Raw genomic sequence first — 19,427 nt, forward strand, 5'->3', positions numbered from 1 at the left:
CTCTTAATTCTGTGGACAACAAATAGGCCTAGATTGTTTGATCTGAAATCCCTGTAGGTCCAATTGGTGGTGACCAACTCATGGAGGATATATGGGCCCCCTTTTTCCCTGTGAGTGATACATTTTTCGTCTTGCCTCTCCTCTAAAGCAATGTTATGAACCACTAAAGCATGCTATATACTCTTAATGTCACTTTACAGACTGATTGGCATCCCTATACCCTTCTATTTAATATGTGAGAGGAGTTATGCACTCACAGCTTCAGGATACCTGAAATACATCTCTAATGCTTCACAAAGAAACCTCAGTCCCAATACATCAGACAGCCCAGAACAAGCAGTGAGGCTACAGAGAGCCACAGGTCACAAAAAGGAATTCCAGCCCACCTGCAGACCATGAGTATGGGAAGCTCTGGCAAATTATTGTATCCCCTACTGCCACGATACCTTGGTCTGCCTCAGATGGGGACTCCAGCACAGCAATGGGCTGTAGACTCCAAAAACTCAGCTCCCAAAATGCCGGCTGATCCAAGGATAGGCCTAGTCTGCAGCACTACATGGGAGAGGGCTCTCACTCCCAGCCAACATCCAAAGATAAGGTTCAAAGCTGTAGGTAGCCAGCTTCAACCACTTCCTCCATTTCAATCTCATTACAACTAAACCTTTGCATCCTTTATCAAAAGGGCCTGGCATCTAGGTAGATGAATAAAGCACAAGAAACAGCTAGTCTGCAGATTCACTTTCAGCCACAGGGCTTTCTACCTTATCCACTGGATTTTGGGAAAAAGTTTGCCCCCGGCAGACTGGCCCTTCAAGATGGCGGGGATGAGGGTCTTTTCAACAGAGAAGATCTGGAGGTTGGAGACAGTCCAGAGACCGTGTAGTAGTTAGGAGAATGGGACTTTGAGGCCAGAGGATGTGTCCTATTCAGGATAGGCAGGCACCCTAACGTGTCACAAAAGAGGTCAGTGGAAGCTTTTGCGGACACAGTGGGTGCAGGGAAAAGTGCTGGTGATAATAGAGGAGGAGGTGAGGCAATACAGTCCATGAATTTATCAATTACTGGTGTTTTCTTTTGGTCGCAGTAAGTAATCAGATGCCAGTATATACATATTTGTGCTTTAGCCCTCAGGAGTAAGATATATATGCTGTGAAACGCTTTTTAGGTTGTTGGATAACATTATCTACAATAAGATAAGTCAGGAGTAAATGGGGAAAGCTGCAGAGGCTAAACACGGTGGTGGCCAGAAGAAACACTGGTGGATTCGGATTGGCTTGAGAGCTCCCCTTGACAGGAATGAGTGTCTGCCTGACAAAAAGAGAACCGCAATAAACATAAAGTAGTTTGGAGTAATCAAAGTTTTTTTTTCCTGTTTGGGTTAGGGCGGGAACTTGTGTCTGGCCCATCGGTGCCACTAAGGGGCTTGGGGCATACCGGGGCGAATGGCAAGTTGGGGAAAAGGGGAAGAAGGGTGGAAGATTTGTTGTTCTCAATTGAAAAGATAAGATGGTTTGGGAAGGTCCTCTAACAAGAGGAGGGCTGGAGGGGCACAGTGAGGTCAACTCTGGTTGGTGTGATGCATGGCTTTGACCTGATTGAAAAATGGCACTATAAGTAGAAAAGTTATGTCCTCATATTTTCAGGGGCTTAACACATTTCCCAACAGATATAGAGTCCAAGCCTTCATGAAACAACATGGGGTCCATATAGCCAGGGTCCAGGAAGCCCATTTGCAGAGGAAGGAGGTGTCCTATTTTGGTAAGAAATGGTAGGGTCATGTCTCTACGCTGCGAGCTAATCTAATTATGCTAGGGAAGTTTTAATCTGGGTTGCCCCAGGGGTCCCATTTAAATTACACGAGGAAGTTAGAGATCCACAAGACAGATATGTGGTTATTTTCACCATCCTTGATAGAGCGAAGAAGTGTTTGGTTTACACGTGCGCCCCAAACGTGAACAATGCACAGTTCTTCCCCTCTGTTATGCAAGTTGCCTCCTGACACATAGATGCTAGATTATTTGGGTAGGTGATCATAACTGTGTGCGGAATTGGAAGCTAGACAAGCACCCTCCTAGATCGGGGTTGAAACCTGAAACAGCATATAATCTGCCGGATGTTTGGAGGCATCTGCATCCCACAAACAAGGTGTATTTATTACACTCCCCAGGACACAATACATATAGCAGGATAGATTTTATGCTGGGTATACAGGAGGGCATGGAGATGTTTGAATCTGCAATATATTTAAATATATTTTTGTCAGACCTTTCTCCAGTGTTTTTTTTAATAATAACAATATTATGCAGACCCAAAATACCTGTGTGGAGATTGCAGATAGAAGTTCTAACAGACTTGACTTCCCTCACTCATGTTCAAGATTTTACCAAGCACTACTTCCTAGAAAACCAGGGGTCTGTCAATAGTAGTGCTACAAAGTGGGAGGCTTATAATGTCACCCTTAGAGGGGAATGCATATCATGAATTTTTGGAGTGTGAGAGGACGTAGAAAAAAACAGCAGTGATGGACTCGGATTACATACAACTGCCATTAGACATAAAACGATGGATGGAAGACACTATTACCCAGCTTGATAGATACTCTTATAAGTGTCATAGAGAAAGGTTATTTAGAAAGGGGACTAAATCAGGTGGTCTGTTAGCATGGCTGCTAAAATGGGAAATGCCCAATGAGCATATGCTATCATTGCAAAGGAGTGATGGGAAGGTGGTAACAGCGAAGGAACAGATAAATATTTATAAGGCAGTCAATCCCGTTATAGTAGATGAACATAGGGTAAGGGCCTTTATGGACGTGACTGGTAAACCTAACAGAAGCACAACAAGAGATGCTGGAGGCTTCACTCCGTGAACCTGACCTGAAAGAACCTTTGGGTGGGAAAAGCCAGAAGTAACCCCTAGGTTTAGATGGCATCACAGTGGACTTTTTATCAGGAAAGGGCCACGCTTCTACTAGATAAACGTTTGGTGGGTTTTGAAGAGGCCAATCAGGTTGGTTTCTTGCAATCCACAATGCAGGAAGTGATGGTAGTTCTAGTGCCCAAAATATATAAAGATCTCACCCTGGTATCATCCTACAGTCTGATAACTCTAAAAAATACAGATGCTAAGGTTGTGAGCAAGACCCAGGCCAATAGACTATTGGATGTCATCAGGTCCCTTGTAAAAACAGAGCAGACAGGGTTATCCCAGGCAGGAGTATAATGTTTATCATCAGACAACTGATGTATATTATGAGGGTCCTAGCAGACTGTGAAGAGGATCATGAGCTGAACTGGACCTGGAACGTGTGATTGATTCAGTGGGCTTGACACATCTTTGCGTAGTGTTGGAATACATAGAGTTCATCCCTAACTTCATTGGCTGGGTTAAATTACTCTAAACAGACCAACGAGCTAGAGTGCGAACGGGGGTGCGATCTTGGATGTCTGGGCCTTGGACGGGGTGCCCGGCAGGGATTTGTGCCCTCCCTTATGATCTTTACATTTGCGTTTGTGACACTTTTGTCTCAGTTGCAAGAGTATTTGGGGACTTGGGGAGCTCGAGTGGGTATCCAGGAGATGACACGTTACTATATTTGAAGGACCCTGTTCGATCAGGGCTCTGCGCACTTTCAGAACTGGAATTGTTTGGGAGGATATCTTTGCTATGCTATGCTAAGTCGAGTCTCTTTCCCCTTGGTAGGCTGGAGCACACCCCGGAGCCTCAACTTCTAGACTAAGGTCTGAAATGGGACTCAGAGGGATTTAGATATATGGGAATCTGGGTATCAAGGGACCCAGACGAACGATACAGTGAAATATGGCAGATTGATGGTGGGGCTACAGAATTCAATGGGCTTTTGGAAGACTCCTTCATTGTCCACTATGGGCTGAATTTCACTGGCAAAGATGGTGTTTCTGCCAAGGTGCTTATATGTTCTACAGAACACTACATGCCTGATACCCATATGATATTTTGTACATTAGATATTCTGCTAGGTGATCGGGTTTAGGCAGACAAGAGACGTAGAGTGAAGTTGGATGTTTAGAAGCTGCCTTGGTTAAAGCAGGGACTGGGGTTGCCAGACATCTTATATTGTACACACTTCACGTGGACCAGGTTGCACTGCATGGAGATATCAGACACAGACCATTGCCTTCGATGCTGTGGTCAGTCGGCACACTCAGTTATTTTGGTGAATAGAGTGCCCTAGAATGTACATGGTAACGGGGGAAGACCTGTCACTCGGCTTCCCCCCTGCACCTCCTGCTCTCCTTGGCATTTGGGGGAAACAGACTATGTCATAATGTACTTTACTAAGGTGCAATGTGGCCCTCATGGTGGCCAGGAGAGATACTGTTAGACTGGGGGGCAGTTCAGAGGAGATTCTGAAAGTGGAGCAGTGGAGAAGAAATATGACTGGTGTAAGCTGGCAGAAAAATCCATATATAAGGCTCAGGGCTGCCCCAGAAAGTTTGATAAACTGTGGGGATCCTGGAGGGAATTCCAAGAAATGGACTGATCTGCATCGCAGGCGTATGGCATGGAGGTAGGTACCGTGTGGCGATGGGCTGAAATGACAGGCATTCTGGTGAGGCTGGGGAGGCCTGTGTATTGTACAGTATTCGGTCCAAGACGATTTGCCTGATTCTCCTTAAAAGAATTGTAATATGTAAAATTTCACATCCAACAGTTGCTCAGTTTGACTTAAAAAAAAAAGAATAAATAGATGGGGCTCACCTCAACTCGTACACCTTTACTGGGATCCAGGTCCAGCATTTCTAGAAGGAGGCGCAAAATACGCTTATTGCGCAGTCCAATGGTGCCCTGTAACAGCAAAGATGGAGGTCATAAGCATGTTCATGGCTGTAAACACTGCTCAGCAGAATACCCGGACAGCAGTATGGGGAACTAGCCAGGCCCAGCCAGTAGGCAGGGCTGATTCACAAAGGTAAACTTACATGTTTGTGTAAGATTGGTATTTTTGGGTATTCACAAACTATGCGTTTAATTTTACTAATACTAATTTTAACAACTGCAGTGCCTCCTCAGTTAGGGTGGGGACATTTGCACATAAAAGAATAGGTTAGGCCTAGTTTGAGTTTACCTTTGTGAATCAGGCCCTATATTTTGTATGCCCACTCTAAATCATGGCCCCTGGTTTCAGGCATTCTTTTTGTTATTCAGCGGTGTAGCAATGGTGCCACATACCAAGGCTGCGTAGTCTTGTTTCCACCTCATGCCTCTTTTTTCCCAACTCTTTTTAATTGGTTTTGTAGCATAGAAAGTGTTCACATACATCAGTCTAGGGGGGAGATTTTCAAACCTTTTGCGCTCGTTTCATGTCACAAATGTGATGCTAACCTACTCAAATTTGTTTTATTGCTATTTTCTTACCAGCGCAAAACAAGTTTTGCACTGGAAAGCACCCTCTAAGTAGTGCAAAGCACTGCTTTCCATTACTTTGTGCAGAGGGGGTGTTACATGGGCATTCCCATGCAACCACCTATGCCTTTTGACGCAAAACCATATTTACAATGATTTGTTAACATGGTTTTGTGCCAAAAGTTAACGCCCCTTCAAATGAGGCGCTAACAGGAGAAATGCTTTCATTTCTCTGTGCTTTTCGGACTTTCCATGTGTGCTGCACTGTGCAGCACGTCTGCAAAGTGGGAAAAGCTTTCCGTCGTGTCTAGACATAATAATTTGTACAAGAAGGGTACCCTTCCTGTACAAAACCTATGCTACACTCATGCACACACCCTACCGCTGCGGCACAAAGGTGTGTGCATGGCGCCCAGCAGCTGAAATCAGTGCCAGCGCAAAGGAAAGGGGAGGAGAGAGCCATATCTCTAAAGATATGGCGCTCTCCTGCTCCCTCCCTGTCGCTCAATGCAGCGCAGCCTCGCGGGGGACTGCGCTGCGTTGCATGACTTTTTTGAAAATCTCCCCCTCAGTGTTTCATTCTTGACGCAGCCCTTTTCACACCCGCCATTAAGCATATGTACACAACAAAAGACCATTTTTAGATTTTCACATATCAGAGTTCATGGAATAGGATATCCATGCCCCCCAAACTTTGTTGTGCTTCTGAGGGTAGTCCCTAGATTTATACATGTATTCTTCTGCCTTGGCTCAAAAGTCCATGGTATTAGTCCATGCCCTCACATTGGTGCACACTCTGCCCTCCAATGCCGGGCTATATCTCTCTTGCTGAGTAAGAGGCTGGTGGCCATCGGTAATCTAGTGCCTCTTCCACCTCCCCATTCATCCATCAGCCCCAACAGCATCATTTATGCACCGGTGCGACCAAACGTTCCACCACCCTGTACAGTAGATTATATATACTGGACCAATTTCTTTGTATCACCAGACACTCCCAGACAGTGTGGAAAAAGGTCTCAAGTGATGCCCCTCACCTTAGGCAGTGTGGGTCAATGTCCCATTTCATTTTACTCAGTTATGATGGGCTGTAGTATACATGCTGAAAGTACTTGAGCAGAATCAGTCACAGTCTCATAGAGACAGCCAGGACATGAGGGGCCATCCTGGCCTCCAATCAGTCTTCCTCCTCCAAGGTGCCCACATCCTCCTCCCAACACTCCCTCAGTGCTGTCATGGGGTTGTGGTGTAGTTCAAAAGCACTCCATCTATCTTCAAGATCCTTTCCATCCCATGGGGGACATAGTCACATGGGCCTTTATAGGATTCTAGTCTGGAACTGATTGTAGGTTGTTGTGGTGATGTTCGAGGGTGTGTTGTATTTGCAGGTAGCGATAGAATTGTCGCTGAGTTTGGAGATTTCTATGTAAACCCAGGCCCGGAACCCCTTCAATGAATTGGTGTGTTTTAACCTTGTGCCTACCCACAGTGGCATCTCCTCAGTCAGCACCCCATGCCACTTAATCCACCTCAGCGCCCGATGTCAGCAAGCTATAGATTTCGCTGTCGCAGGGTGAAGGTCAGTGCAGGTGTGGAATCCATATAAAAGGCAAAACACATTGTACCACTCAAGATGCAATAATTCCACGGTGGTACCCACAATCTGTGAACAGCCAGTCATTGATCAGGAGGATTTGGCTGGCCGAGTACTTTAGCTGTATGTCTGCCAGACCCAACCCACCATCATAGGGTCCCAGCACACATTTTCAGAATGCAATTCGTGGTTGGCCCCCTCTCCACAGGAATTTTACTATAGTTGCTTGGAGGTTTGGGAAGAAAGCAGGGGGTAGGCCATATGGATAGCTTTGTAGATTATCGAGAAGTCGGGGCAAGGAGCTCATCTTGAATGGGGAACCCCTTCCTGCCATATTCAAGAGCAGGAGCTCACACATATCCAGATTACATGCAATCATGGGTGCAACATTCATGTCCGGTGCAGCCCAGCTGGTGAGAGAAAAATTGGTCCGCCCATTGAAGGATGGCAGCGTGGTGTATATTGTCATATGGCCTGGTGAAAGTTATGTAGGTGGATTTGTACAAGTCAACCGTGAGCCCATATGAATCTGCATAAATCTGGACAGTGTCGAGAGGTTTCCAGAGCACTAATATATATATTAGAGAGTCATCAGCATAAAGCGAGATTCTGTCCTCTATACCCTTCAACCAGCTAAAGTTGAACAGCTCAGCATTGCATCTGATCCACTTGACAAGTGGTTCTATGACCGGAGCGACCATGAGAGGGGAGAGGGGACATCCTTGTAGTGTGCCCTGTTTAATGGTAAATGCAGGAGACAGTACCCCATTGACCCATACTCTGACTTAGAGTATAATGTAGCTATGCAGCACCTAAAGCGGGGACCAAAGTTTATTTTCTGTAGCAACTACAACATAAACTACCATCTGACGGAGTCAAAAGCCTTCTCAGAGTCTAGGGAAACCAGGGCCCTTCAAGCCCCTTCCCTCATGCTGGCTTAGCCATCAGTATGTGGAGGCGTTGCGAACAATGACGGGTGCTGCGCTGTGGCATGAACCAGTTCTGGTCTGGGTAGACCACTTTTCTAATTACTGTTAGTAGCCTCCTCACCAGTATTTTTGCCAGCATCTTCAACTCAATGTTGATGAGAGATATGGGCATATAGGGCATGTCATGGTTGGGTGTTTTCCCAGGTTTGAAAATCACTTATGTAGTGGCACCCTGAAGGTTGTGTGGTAGTTCGCCATGGGCAAGGGCCTCAGTATATATGTCCTGAAGCAGTGGCATCAAGTGCACCAAGTATTTCTTAAAGAATTGCAGTGGGAATCGGTTAGGGCCAGGTGTTTCCCAGCCTGGAGTTACTGAATAGCAGTTCTTATCCCGTTGTCTATAATTGGCTCCCCCAGCATCAAACTGTCTGCGCTGGAGAGGCTAGGTATTATGAAATCATTAATGATAGGATGATCACACTCTGCTGAAGGCAGTGGCTGCCCCGCATACAGGCGTGCATAAAACAATGCAAATTTGCTGACAATTTGGACAGGGGCAGTTAGCAAGACACAATCCGATGATGTTAGGCTATGGTGTTCCAGCTCTCGATTTTCCAACCAGTACAGTAGCTTCTCTGCCTTGTCTCCCATCTCATAGATCCTATATTGTGCTGCGTGCTGGGCAAGGTCCTCTGTGTCAAGTAGTTTTTGCCTGAGCGCTAGCCATAGCAGTTCTAAGCGATGCTGTGCCTGGCTTTTCCTGGGATCGGTTCCCTCTATCTCAGCTCGGTGTATCACTGACTCGAGCTCAGCGATGTCTCAGTGTTTCTTTTGTTTGGTTGCTGTTTGATATGATATCAGCTGTCCTTGCAGGACACTCTTCACTGCCTCTCAGAGCAAAGTCTGGGATCCCACCGAACCCTTGTTGAGCTCCGTGTAGTCAACAATCTTCTGCCAGATGAAGTCAGCAAAAGAAGCGTTTCACAGCCACCAGGGGCCAGATGTATGGTCATTTGAATTTGCGACTCGCAATTTGCGCTCGATTGTGAGTCGCAATTTCACATGTACAACAGTGTCTGAGACACTGATTGCGTTTCCCAATGGTGTCGCAAAATGCGAGCTCATGAATATTAATGAGGCACTCACAATTTGCGACCCCGTTGGGAATGGCTGGCCCTCCCAGGGATGGTGGCCTGATGGGCTCAGCAGACCTCCATGGCTGGGACTGCTTTTAAATAAAGCAGTTTTTTTAATGCAGCCCATTTTCCTTAAAGGAAAACGGGATGCATTTTAAAAAAGAAATGAAACGTTTTCGTTTAATTTTTTAAGGGCAGGTAGGGGTCCCTGTGATCACTGTCTGCCCCTAAAAAATAATTCCGCTGCATTTGTAAAGAGAAAGTGGTCTCCTGGGGACCCCTTCCCATTTGCGAACGCATTACCACCCTCTTGAAGAAGGCGGTAAATTGCAAGTGTTTTGCGACCGCAATTGCGGTTGCCAAACATTCGTTCATGACTTGTGAGTCACTATTAGGAAGGGAACGCCTCTTCATAATAGCGAGTCGCAAAACACTATTTTGTGAGTCGCAAATTATTTGCAACTCGCAAAATAGTGTTAGTAAATGGCCCAGAGAAAAACTTCATGCGCAAACGGGTCGCAAACCCGTTTTGCACAAGCAATTTGCATTCGTACATCTGGCATCAGGTGTTTAGGCGTCACTGCCCTACCACCCAAAGTGTGGGCAACTTTACCACCAGCAGCAGGGGCACATGTCGCCAACGTGCACAACAGAATCTGCACTTGGGCCACCATAGAGGCATTCATTGAGGGCATAAAGAAATAATCAATTCTGGAGGACGAGTGATCTGTGTTAGAATGATGCGTATATTACCCAGTGGCTGGAAGGATTAGGCGCCATGAACCTGTAAGGGCTATAGAGCTTGCCCATTTGCTCAAGAATTTCCGACGGTGAGGGCTGTTTGTGTCAGCTATGGGGTTCATGACTGCGTTAGAGTCCCCTCCCACCACTGTGCTCCCGGGGGGGGATTGCAGTAGCATAAGCGTGAGGGCCTGAATTGTGTCATCCACCAGGGCAAGGGGAGCATACATCGTTGTGAAGGTCCAGTGAGTAACCCTCATGCACCCCTCGATCACCGTGTATCTGCCAGGCTGTCATGGTGTGTTGGAGTGAGAAGCACCTGTGCAGGAGAATGGCAGTCTCTCTAGAGGTGTTTGTGTAGCCGGTGTGATAGACTCTAGAATATCCACCTCTGCCCAGAAGGGGGCATCGGTCACCTCATGCCTCTTTAATACATCACCATCCTTTGCCTGTCCCTTTCTCTCACTGTTCCAGGTTATTTCTCGTCGCTACTTTCTCCCTTTTTCGCAGTTTTTCCACCTTTCGCTTCCTATCTTTTCTCCTTGTGTGTTTTCCCTTTCTGTTTTCCCTTCTCTGTCTCCACTCCCTCTATTTTCCTCCTTTGATCACATCCTTTTTCTATCTCTGGTGCCAGCCTGTTGCAATTAACCTTGGGGAGCTGGAGAAAGTGGCAGAGGCGCCACCAGCGGTCCTGGACCTTCAAAGACAGGTCTCAGGCTGCTCCAGGAACCACGCAGAGAAATGGGAGTAAAGGCCACATCCGACCCTGGGTTTGAATCTGGTAGCACTGCAGGAGAGCATGATTCCTGACACACACAGCAGCAATGGACGCTTCCCGAGCCTGCACGCACAGAAGAGAAATGCCACAAGCAGCAGCAATGCACATCTCCTCACACACACAAACCATGCACAGCATGTGTAGTAGCAGTGCAAGGTTCCCTCCTTGTTTATGATTGTGTGTGTGTGTATGTGTGTGTGCGTCTGTGTATGTGTGTGTGTGTGTGTGTGTGTGTGTGTGTGAGAGAGAGAGACTCGTGCCAGAGGGATGATGTTTGGGTAAGGGTGCATAAGTGTGTGGAGGTGTTACTGCATATTAGTGTGTGATGTGAGTCTGATGATATACAATTGAGTAATGGTGTGGGTTATGTTTTTTATGGTGAGTGGGTATGTAGGTGCTGTGATGTGTTTATGTGTGTGTGTGTATGTACATGAGAAGATGAGTATGTTTGATGCTGCACTGGATGCCTGTGTTATGTGCTTGTTGCCAGTAATATTGTATATGTGTATGTGTTATGGATTGTGTGTGGTCATACTGCATGTGACAGTGGCAGTAATGGTCTGTGTTTGTGGTAGTGCGACACAGTGATGGGGTGAGGCAGGTCCTCTTAGCTGTGAGGTCAAAGTGGAAAGAGAAGTGATGCAGGATCTTCCAGGCGTGAGGTCACCTTAGAATGGAAAGTGACGTACGTTCCCTCACTGTTAACCAGTGGGGAGCAAGTCCTGAAAAGAACAAGACAGAGGATTCCACATTAATATAGTCTGGAAGATGGAGGAGGAAATAGAACAGTAACACAACACTGTGTAAAACACAGAGAGAGTCATAGGGAGAGTTGAAGGGGAAATGGTTTAATGATAACAAGAAAGTACAAGGGAGAAATACAGAGAGAAGAGACAATGATCAGAGAGACCAAGGAACTGAGTAGAGAAGATGGTACGAGAATAAGGACAAGAGCTAGAGAGTAAGACCAAGGGGGAGATAATTCAAGGAGGAAGAAAGGGGAAAAAGAAGCACGGGTAGAAAGTGAATGTGGAGGAGAAAGGTAAGAGCAAAGGGATTGTGCAGACTGATGGGAAGAGAGAAAAGTGGAAGATGTTTGGGAAGTGGTCATATGGATAAATAGGTGAATAGGGTAAAGAAAAGGGTGGTATAAGAGCAGAAATTTAACCAGGATCAGGAAAGTCTGTGTTGGGGAGGGAGGTGCAGTGTCTTTGATATTATGCACGCTAGACCCTGGGCAGACTCTACACAGGAATTACGTAGTCTGCGGTATTAAGGTGTGGTTTACAGCATGATCGTATGCTGAGGAATAAAGATGTCTGGGTCTGGCGAGTTACTTTGCATGCTGCCAAGCTGGGAAGATGCTACAATTGGCTACGAGTTTGGGATATGTGTCCTTAAGAAACAAGGCAGCTCTCTCTGAGAGTTTGCAAAGGTATGGCAAACTGCTTGTGCATGCCATGTGCACCCCAAATTGATGCAAAGCAGTTGCGGGTTGGCTGTTTAGGGGCTCCAGCCCATTCACAGCCATCAAAGAAGTTAAAGGCCCTGCAGAGGAGCACATTTGAAAAGCTTGCCAGAACCCACTGGCAAGGCTGAAAGAAGAGATACTGCACCACACCATAACACAGAGCCATCATCCATGCGAAGCAAAAGCTAAAGGCAGTGATGGCCAGGTGCAAAAACAGAACTGTACTTACTGGCACAAGCAAGGGAAGTGCTATGCAACGTCAAAATCGGATGAGACACCCAGGCCCAAGCAACGGGGGTGTTGTGTGGAGAGGTTACCGGTCCTGCTTTGGACAAAGAATGGTGCATTACCAGGAAACAAGACACGAGGATTATGATATTCGCCTGATGACATATATAACTGGAATATTATGAGAACCTATAAATGTCATCAATGCATAAGTAATAATTGAGAGATAAACAACTTTTCTTTTTTGTTATGAGCAGGGAAGAGTCTTTTCTCACTTGTAGGGACCTTTGTTTACTTGTCGTATGTCTAGTCTTCCTGTGGGTTTTGCTATATTGATTGTGTTTTAGACAGTGAATGATTAAGGTGTGAGTGCTATGGATAATAAGTTGAGTGTGTATGGGGTTTTGTATTTTGTTTTTCCCAGATCAAGCAATAACTTTCTTTGAATTCTTTGATGTATATGTGTTTGTGATATCTGGCGTTTTCATGCCAACAATTTATATATGTATTTATGTGGACTTACATTTATATGAACGCAATTAAAATAAATAGTATTTTTTGATAAATAATTGTGATACTTAAGCTGATGATTTTTGTTGTTGTTTCTGAGTTATTAGAATATCATATATACATATACTATGACTTCAAGATGTCTGTTTTTTCAGCATCCTTAAGGTATGGTGAGATATTCCACCAATTATAAAGACCAGGCAGGTCCTTTTTTTGCTTTTTGTTGTGAAGAATGCTGCCTGAAGAGCACGTACTCTCATTGGTGAAAGAAGGGACTGCACAGTATGATGCAGCTAAATTTCCGAAGCCACCACCACCGTTTGACACACCGAAGAAAGAGAACATCAGTGCCAGGTGGACTGCATGGATCAAAATGATTGATGACTTCATAGAAGAAGACGATAAGAAAATAATGAAATATTTGAAAAATGTTGTGTGCGATGGAGTGAAAGAAATGCTAAGGAAAGTCTCACAAACTGATGCAATATCGTACCAAAAGATAAAAGAAGTATTGGAAGCAAAGTTCAATCTAATGCCGAATGTCAACTATGAAAGGTACATTTTCAATCAAGCCCGACAATAGGCTGGTGAAACGATGGATGAGTTTGTTGAGAGACTTAGTGCACTGATCAAACACTGTAAGTTCTGTGACTTTAATGGTGAAGATGCCATCCGCCTTAGAGTCATTGATGGCTGTCTTCCAGTTTCCTTCAGAGGATGCATGTTGAGAGAGACACTCAGTTTAGAGAAAATGTTAATCGCTGCAAATGCAGAAGAATGAGCAGATCGACAAGCTCCTGATATTGAAGCAGGAACAGTACATAATGAATCAGTGTTGACAATGAAAAGTAAGCAAAAGCACAAAATAGATGAACACAAGTTGAGGTCTCCGGTAAAAGAAAAAGTTATGCTTCACGAAGTTAAATGTTCAGCCATAGGACAGACATGCAAAGGCTGCAGGAAAGAAAACCACTTCATAATGGTCTCCAAACCAAAAGAGAAACCAAATGCATCACAACAAGAAGAGAAAATGGATGCCAGAAGGTACCAGAAGCATTCTCGCCATGTCCACAAGACCAGATGGCAACATCAGTTACGACAAGTAGAAACCAAATACAGTCGATCATCATCAAGTTAATCATATAAAATCTCTTCAACACCATTATCAAGCGCAAGCGAAGAAGACGGATGTGCGGTGATGATATTGACTAAGGAAAGAGATGCACATGTAGGATTAGCTGCTGGAAAATAAGATCAAAAGTCAAAGACGAGATGGAGGAGCCTAGCGCGCAACCAAGATGGCCGCGTAGGTGCGAGGCTCCCGAGGACCTCCGCGACCTCCTACATAAATCCTGACCGAATCCTGTCCTGAATGAGGGGACTGAGTTTGTGAATCCGAGCTGAGGTGACGCCCGTTTTCCGTTTTTCAATCGGACTTCGGACACCGGCGGGAGCACCGATTGAGGTTTGCGGCCTTCTCCGCACCGGCCCCCCGTACTGGAGTAGTGGGGCGATCCGGCGACAAGGCGAACAACAGCGGCGGGCAAGGCTGGGCGACTCGCGTGCCCCGCACTTTCGCTTTCGCTTTTGCGCCCTCCTTGCTGCCAGGCGAGGTAGGGTTGCGGAGCGGTGTGCGGTGCTGTGGCCTCGTTGGGGTGCCCTGCCGGCCCGCCGGCCGCGATCCGTCCTGAGGAGCGGTAGTCGCCCCCCCCCGGAGCCCTTGAACGGGATTGTCTACCCCCTTTCTGAGGAGATTGGCTCGATTTGGGGATTGCGACCATGGCCACAAAACAAGATGGCGACCGGGCCAAGGTGAAGTCGACCCGTCGTGGCACGGCCCAACAATCCAATAACATGGACCGCTACACCCTCCAGAAGGGATCTCCAGAGGCGCTGCGTAGGTCCCCCACGGGCCCGACTGATGCTCCTGCTCTGCCCACGGACCTGACCCTCCAGGACGTCATGGGCGCCATCGCCGAGATGAAGGCCTCGGTGGACCAGCGCTTTGACACTCTGGCGCAGAAGATCGACTCGGTCCTCGTGGACGTGGGCCTCGTGAGAGCCGATCTGTCTAAAACAAATGACCGGGTCGATTCTTTGGCCCACTCCACCTCGGGCCTCACAACTGACGTGGCGGCCCTCCAACAGGAGGTGCGCAGGCTTGGCCAGGCGAGCGCCCTGATGAATCGTCGACTGGAGGATTCCGAGGGTCGGGCCCGGAGAAACAACGTCCGCATCATCGGGGTGCCGGAGGGACAAGAGGCAGAGGCGGCGGATCTGTTTGTGGAGGACCTGGTCCTCACCCATCTACAGCCTCGGGGGCTGAGCAAATTCTTTGCAGTGGAACGGGCCCATAGGGTCCCCGGGGGTAGGCCTAAGATCGGCGCCCCTCCGAGGCCTCTCATCGCCCGGATCTTCAATTTTAGGGACAGAGACGCTATCCTGCAGACTTCTAGGCTCCAAGGGCCAGTCAGACTTGACAACATGGATATTAATTTCTATCCTGACTTTACTCCGGCGGTCCGAAAGCAGAGACTGGGCTTTCTGGGTGTCAAACGTCGCCTACGGGACCTGAATCTCAAATATTCGATGCTTTTTCCAGCTAAGCTGAGGGTGGAGGTAGATGGCCGCACGCACTTTTTTGATCGTCCCGAGGCGGCCGGGGACTGGCTGGACACTTTGCCCGGAGATCGGGGCCGGGGGGGCGGGGGGGGAGCGGTTGGTGGGGAGGGCCCGCCGGATCAGGACTAAGGGACTAATGGTAGGCCTTGCTCCGGACTGTGTTATTGTCACCATTTATTGTTAGGGTAAGTTCCCCTCCTGTGGAGGCCGTGTGGGGTCTCTTGGGGGATCTCCCTCCTCCTCTGGGGGACTAGTTAGTTTTCTTCTATGGGGCGACAGGCACACTGCACTTTGGGGGGGCTGTTCGGGCTCATGCAGGGGTGCAGGTTGGGGGGAGTTCTGTTGGGATGGGTGGGGTGGGGTGTGGTTCGTTTCTACCGCAAGGCAAACCCTTTATTGTATTGGTGTTTTTGAGATGCTCTCGGGGGGACTAATGATGGCTTCTGTATGTGATGGGGGGTAGGGACCTGACTTTGTTGTCCTGGAACGTTAACGGACTGGGGGATAGGATTAAGCGGGGTGTGGTCCTGCAGTATCTGAAACGGATTTCGCCTGATGTGGTCTTTCTGCAGGAGACACACCTTATTGGTAACTCCTTTTGTGCCATGAATCGACGTGGTTATCGTTTGGTGGCCCATTCGGGCTTTACATCAGGCTCACGAGGGGTGGGCATTATGGTCAAGACCTCGCTCCCGCTAGAAATAGACGAGGTGCGCCATGATGAGAGGGGACGCTACACTGTTTTGGTGGGGAGAATGGAGGGCAAAGTAGTCGTCTTTGTCTCAGTGTACGTCCCACCGGGGTTACAGTCCACCACCTTTGCGGACCTGGGACGCCTCCTTCTTGACCTTCCGGGGGGGCTTCTGGTGGTTGGGGGGGACTTCAACGCGGTGGTTTCTGGGACTATGGATCGTTATCCCCCTAGGGACCTCCCCCGGGCACAGGCGTGGCTGTCGGGCCTTTTGGACACACTGGGATTAGTGGACTGTTGGCGTTTAAAGCATCCCACTCAGCTGCAGTACACCTTCCATTCGGGTGCCCATGGTAGCCTTTCGCGGCTTGACCATATCCTTGTCCCTGCGGCCTATGCCGGGAGAGTGGGGGAGGTGCGCCATCTGGCGAGGGGCATTTCAGATCACTCCCCACTCCTGTTGCACTTTGGTGTCTTCCGGAGGGGGGAGGGCAGGGTAGCTCCAATCAATGCTTGGTACCTGCGTGACCCCACTATTCGCGCTGACTTGATTAAATCCTTGCAACGGTATTTTGAGGAGAATGTGGGGTCAGTCCTGTCGGCTATCTCCCTGTGGGAGGCGTTCAAGACAGTGCTTAGAGGGGAGGCCCTCTCCTTTATTTCCCATGCCCGGAGGCGTGCACAGGAGGAGGTGACCCGGGTGGAGGCCGAAATTACTGAATTGGAGGGTGATTTGGGGAGTGAGGTGACTGACGCTGCGCTTCACGTTCTGCACCTTAAGCAGGCGGCTTATAGGGCCCTCGTCACGGAGGCGGCCAGGGGCCTCAGCAGAGAGCAACAGGGGCGATTGTATGATGTGGGTGACAAGGCGGGCAAGTTGATTGCGTGGTTGGATAAGAAGGAGAGAGCTAGTCGTGTGGTCCCGTTGATTGAGAGGACGGATGGCGTGCGTGTTACTGAGCCGGAAGGCATTGTTTCTTGCTTCGCGGATTATTTCCGCGAGGTATATTCCCCGGTTTCTCCCTGCTCGGAGGAGGATTCCCATGCCCTGCTGCGTGACATCGCGCTCCCCTCCCTTTCTGTGGAGGACAGGGAGTCGCTGGATGCCGCCCCCACCTCGGACGAAATCGCTCTCGCCATCCGCTCGGTCGCTTCTGGCAAGGCCATGGGCCCGAACGGCATTCCTATCGAGTTATATAAGCTGCGACCGGATGTACTGGCACCCCACCTCCGCGCAATGTTCCTTGCGGCCCACTCGCGGGGCTCCCTCCCGCCGGACCAGCGTCTGGCTACCATTGTGGTCATCCACAAGGAGGGGAGACCACGAGACCGGGTCACATCCTATCGGCCTATCTCGCTCTTGAATGCGGAGCCTAAAATCCTCGCCAAGGTGCTCGCCAACCGGCTGGTCGGCGTGGTGGGCGACCTGGTCCACCAAGACCAGTCCGGCTTTATTCCCCATCGCAATACGGCTCTTAATCTGCGACGCCTGCACGGCGTGCTAGCGCGTGTTCCGTTCGTGCGAGAGCCGGCCATCTTGGCGTCTTTGGACGCCACTATGGCGTTCGACACGCTCGAGTGGCCGTACATCTGGGCGATGCTGGCGAAATTTGGCTTTGGGCCGGGATTCATCAGTTGGGTCAAACTGTTGTACTCGGACCCACTTACGCAGGTGGTGGTGAACGGTCGAGTCTCGGCCCCATTCGTGCTGGGACGGGGCACGCGACAGGGTTGCCCCCTGTCGCCGCTCCTGTTCGCACTGGCCTTGGAACCCCTGGCAGAGTGGCTGCGGTGGCACCCTTCTATCCGAGGTCTCCGTTGGACCCCCGAGTATGAGGACCGCGTGTCCCTCTATGCAGACGACATCCTTTTGTACTTAGCCTCCCCGCGCAAATCACTGATTGTCCTGGTCGATGTTCTGCGCTCTTTTGGCCGCAATTCAGGCCTTGTCATCAACTGGGCCAAATCCTGCGTCTATGTGCTTTCCGGGGAGGCTCCTGTCCTCCCGCGGGGCTGTCCGATCCAGATCGCCTCGCAGGGATTTCGATACTTGGGTGTCTACATTACGCTGGACCCGGTGGCCCGCTACGAGCGAAATTTGCTTCCCCCCCTCCAGCGCTTGAGGAGGATGTCGCGCGCTGGCGGCGCTTGCCGCTTTCGCCGCTCGGCCGGGCGGCGTTGTTCAAGATGATGTCACTGCCGCGCTTCCTGTACGCCCTCCAGAACACTATGGATTTGGTCCCAGCGCGCTACTTCCGTGAAGTGGAAGGTCTACAGCGCCGCCTGTTCTGGGACGGGAGGCCGCGTATAGCCTTGGCAAAGTTGACGCTCCCGTGGTACGACGGAGGGATTGCCCTCCCGGACATTAAACGGTATTACTGGGCCTCCCAGTTAGCTGCAATTAATCATGGCCTCTATGGGCCCGCCCTAAACCCGGCATTTGAAATGGACAAGATGCTCCTGCCCGGTGGCGACTACAATCGAGCGCTCTACGCTAGCGTGCCCGATTCCCGCTTGACGGGACCCACGCGTGTCATGGTGCGAGTATGGCACGCGGCTAATGCAGCTATGGGCTGGAAGGACCGTTTGACCCGGGCGTCACCGCTGTATGCGTCTGAGAGGTTGGGCTCTCTGTGGACCTCGAAGGGTTTTGAGCAGTGGGACACGATAGGCATCAGTACAGTGGGGGATCTCTGGACGAGGGGAGGATTCAAAACATTCGAGACGCTGCAGGCGGAGTTTCAGCTGCGGGGCAGTGAATACTTTCGGTACCTGCAGGTCCGTCACGCACTGGGCTCCGTCTTCCCAGACGCGGCCTCCATCCCGGAGTCCTCCCCCCTGGAGGATCGAGTGCTAGATGGCCATGTTCCGGACAGCACGATCTCCCTCATTTACAAGAAATTGATAAATGATCGCTCGGGCTTACTGACTGGCCTCCGCGAGGCCTGGGTTGCCGATGGGCTGGAGTTGGACGACGAGGATTGGATTTCCGCGGTGGCCTCTCCGAAGGAGGTGGCCATCCCGCCTCGCCTTCGCTTCGTCCAGCTTAAGATACTCCACCGGGTGTACATGACGGGGCCAAGGCTTCTGCGTATGGGCTATGCCGAGGACGGATTGTGTAGGCGTGGGTGTGGTGCTTCAGCGACTTTTTTGCACATTCTGTGGGAATGTCCGAGGGTGGAGCGATTCTGGCGTGGTGTGCATGAGGTCCTGCGAGCGGTTACGCATGTCGCGCTGTTGCCTGAAGCGAGGAGATGTTTGCTGAATGTGTGGGAACCGACCGATTACTCGGTTCCGCAGACGCGATGGGTGACTCTGGGCTATATGGTGGCTAAACGGGACGTT

The 19,427-nt window shown here is 49.3% G+C and overlaps 1 protein-coding gene across 1 annotated transcript in view; it reads right to left on the reverse strand.

Annotated features, from left to right (window-relative positions):
- The window catches only part of HEATR9 (HEAT repeat containing 9), a 237,439-nt gene that overhangs the window by 4,642 nt on the left and 213,370 nt on the right, over positions 1-19,427 (reverse strand). The window contains exon 14 of the mRNA XM_085614945.1: positions 4,741-4,827. Within this exon, the coding sequence (XP_085471071.1) occupies positions 4,741-4,827 (87 nt within the window). The remainder of the gene's footprint in view (positions 1-4,740; positions 4,828-19,427) is intronic.

Source organism: Triturus cristatus, chromosome 7 (assembly GCF_964204655.1).
Source record: "Triturus cristatus chromosome 7, aTriCri1.1, whole genome shotgun sequence".
NCBI classification, from domain to species: domain Eukaryota; kingdom Metazoa; phylum Chordata; class Amphibia; order Caudata; family Salamandridae; genus Triturus; species Triturus cristatus.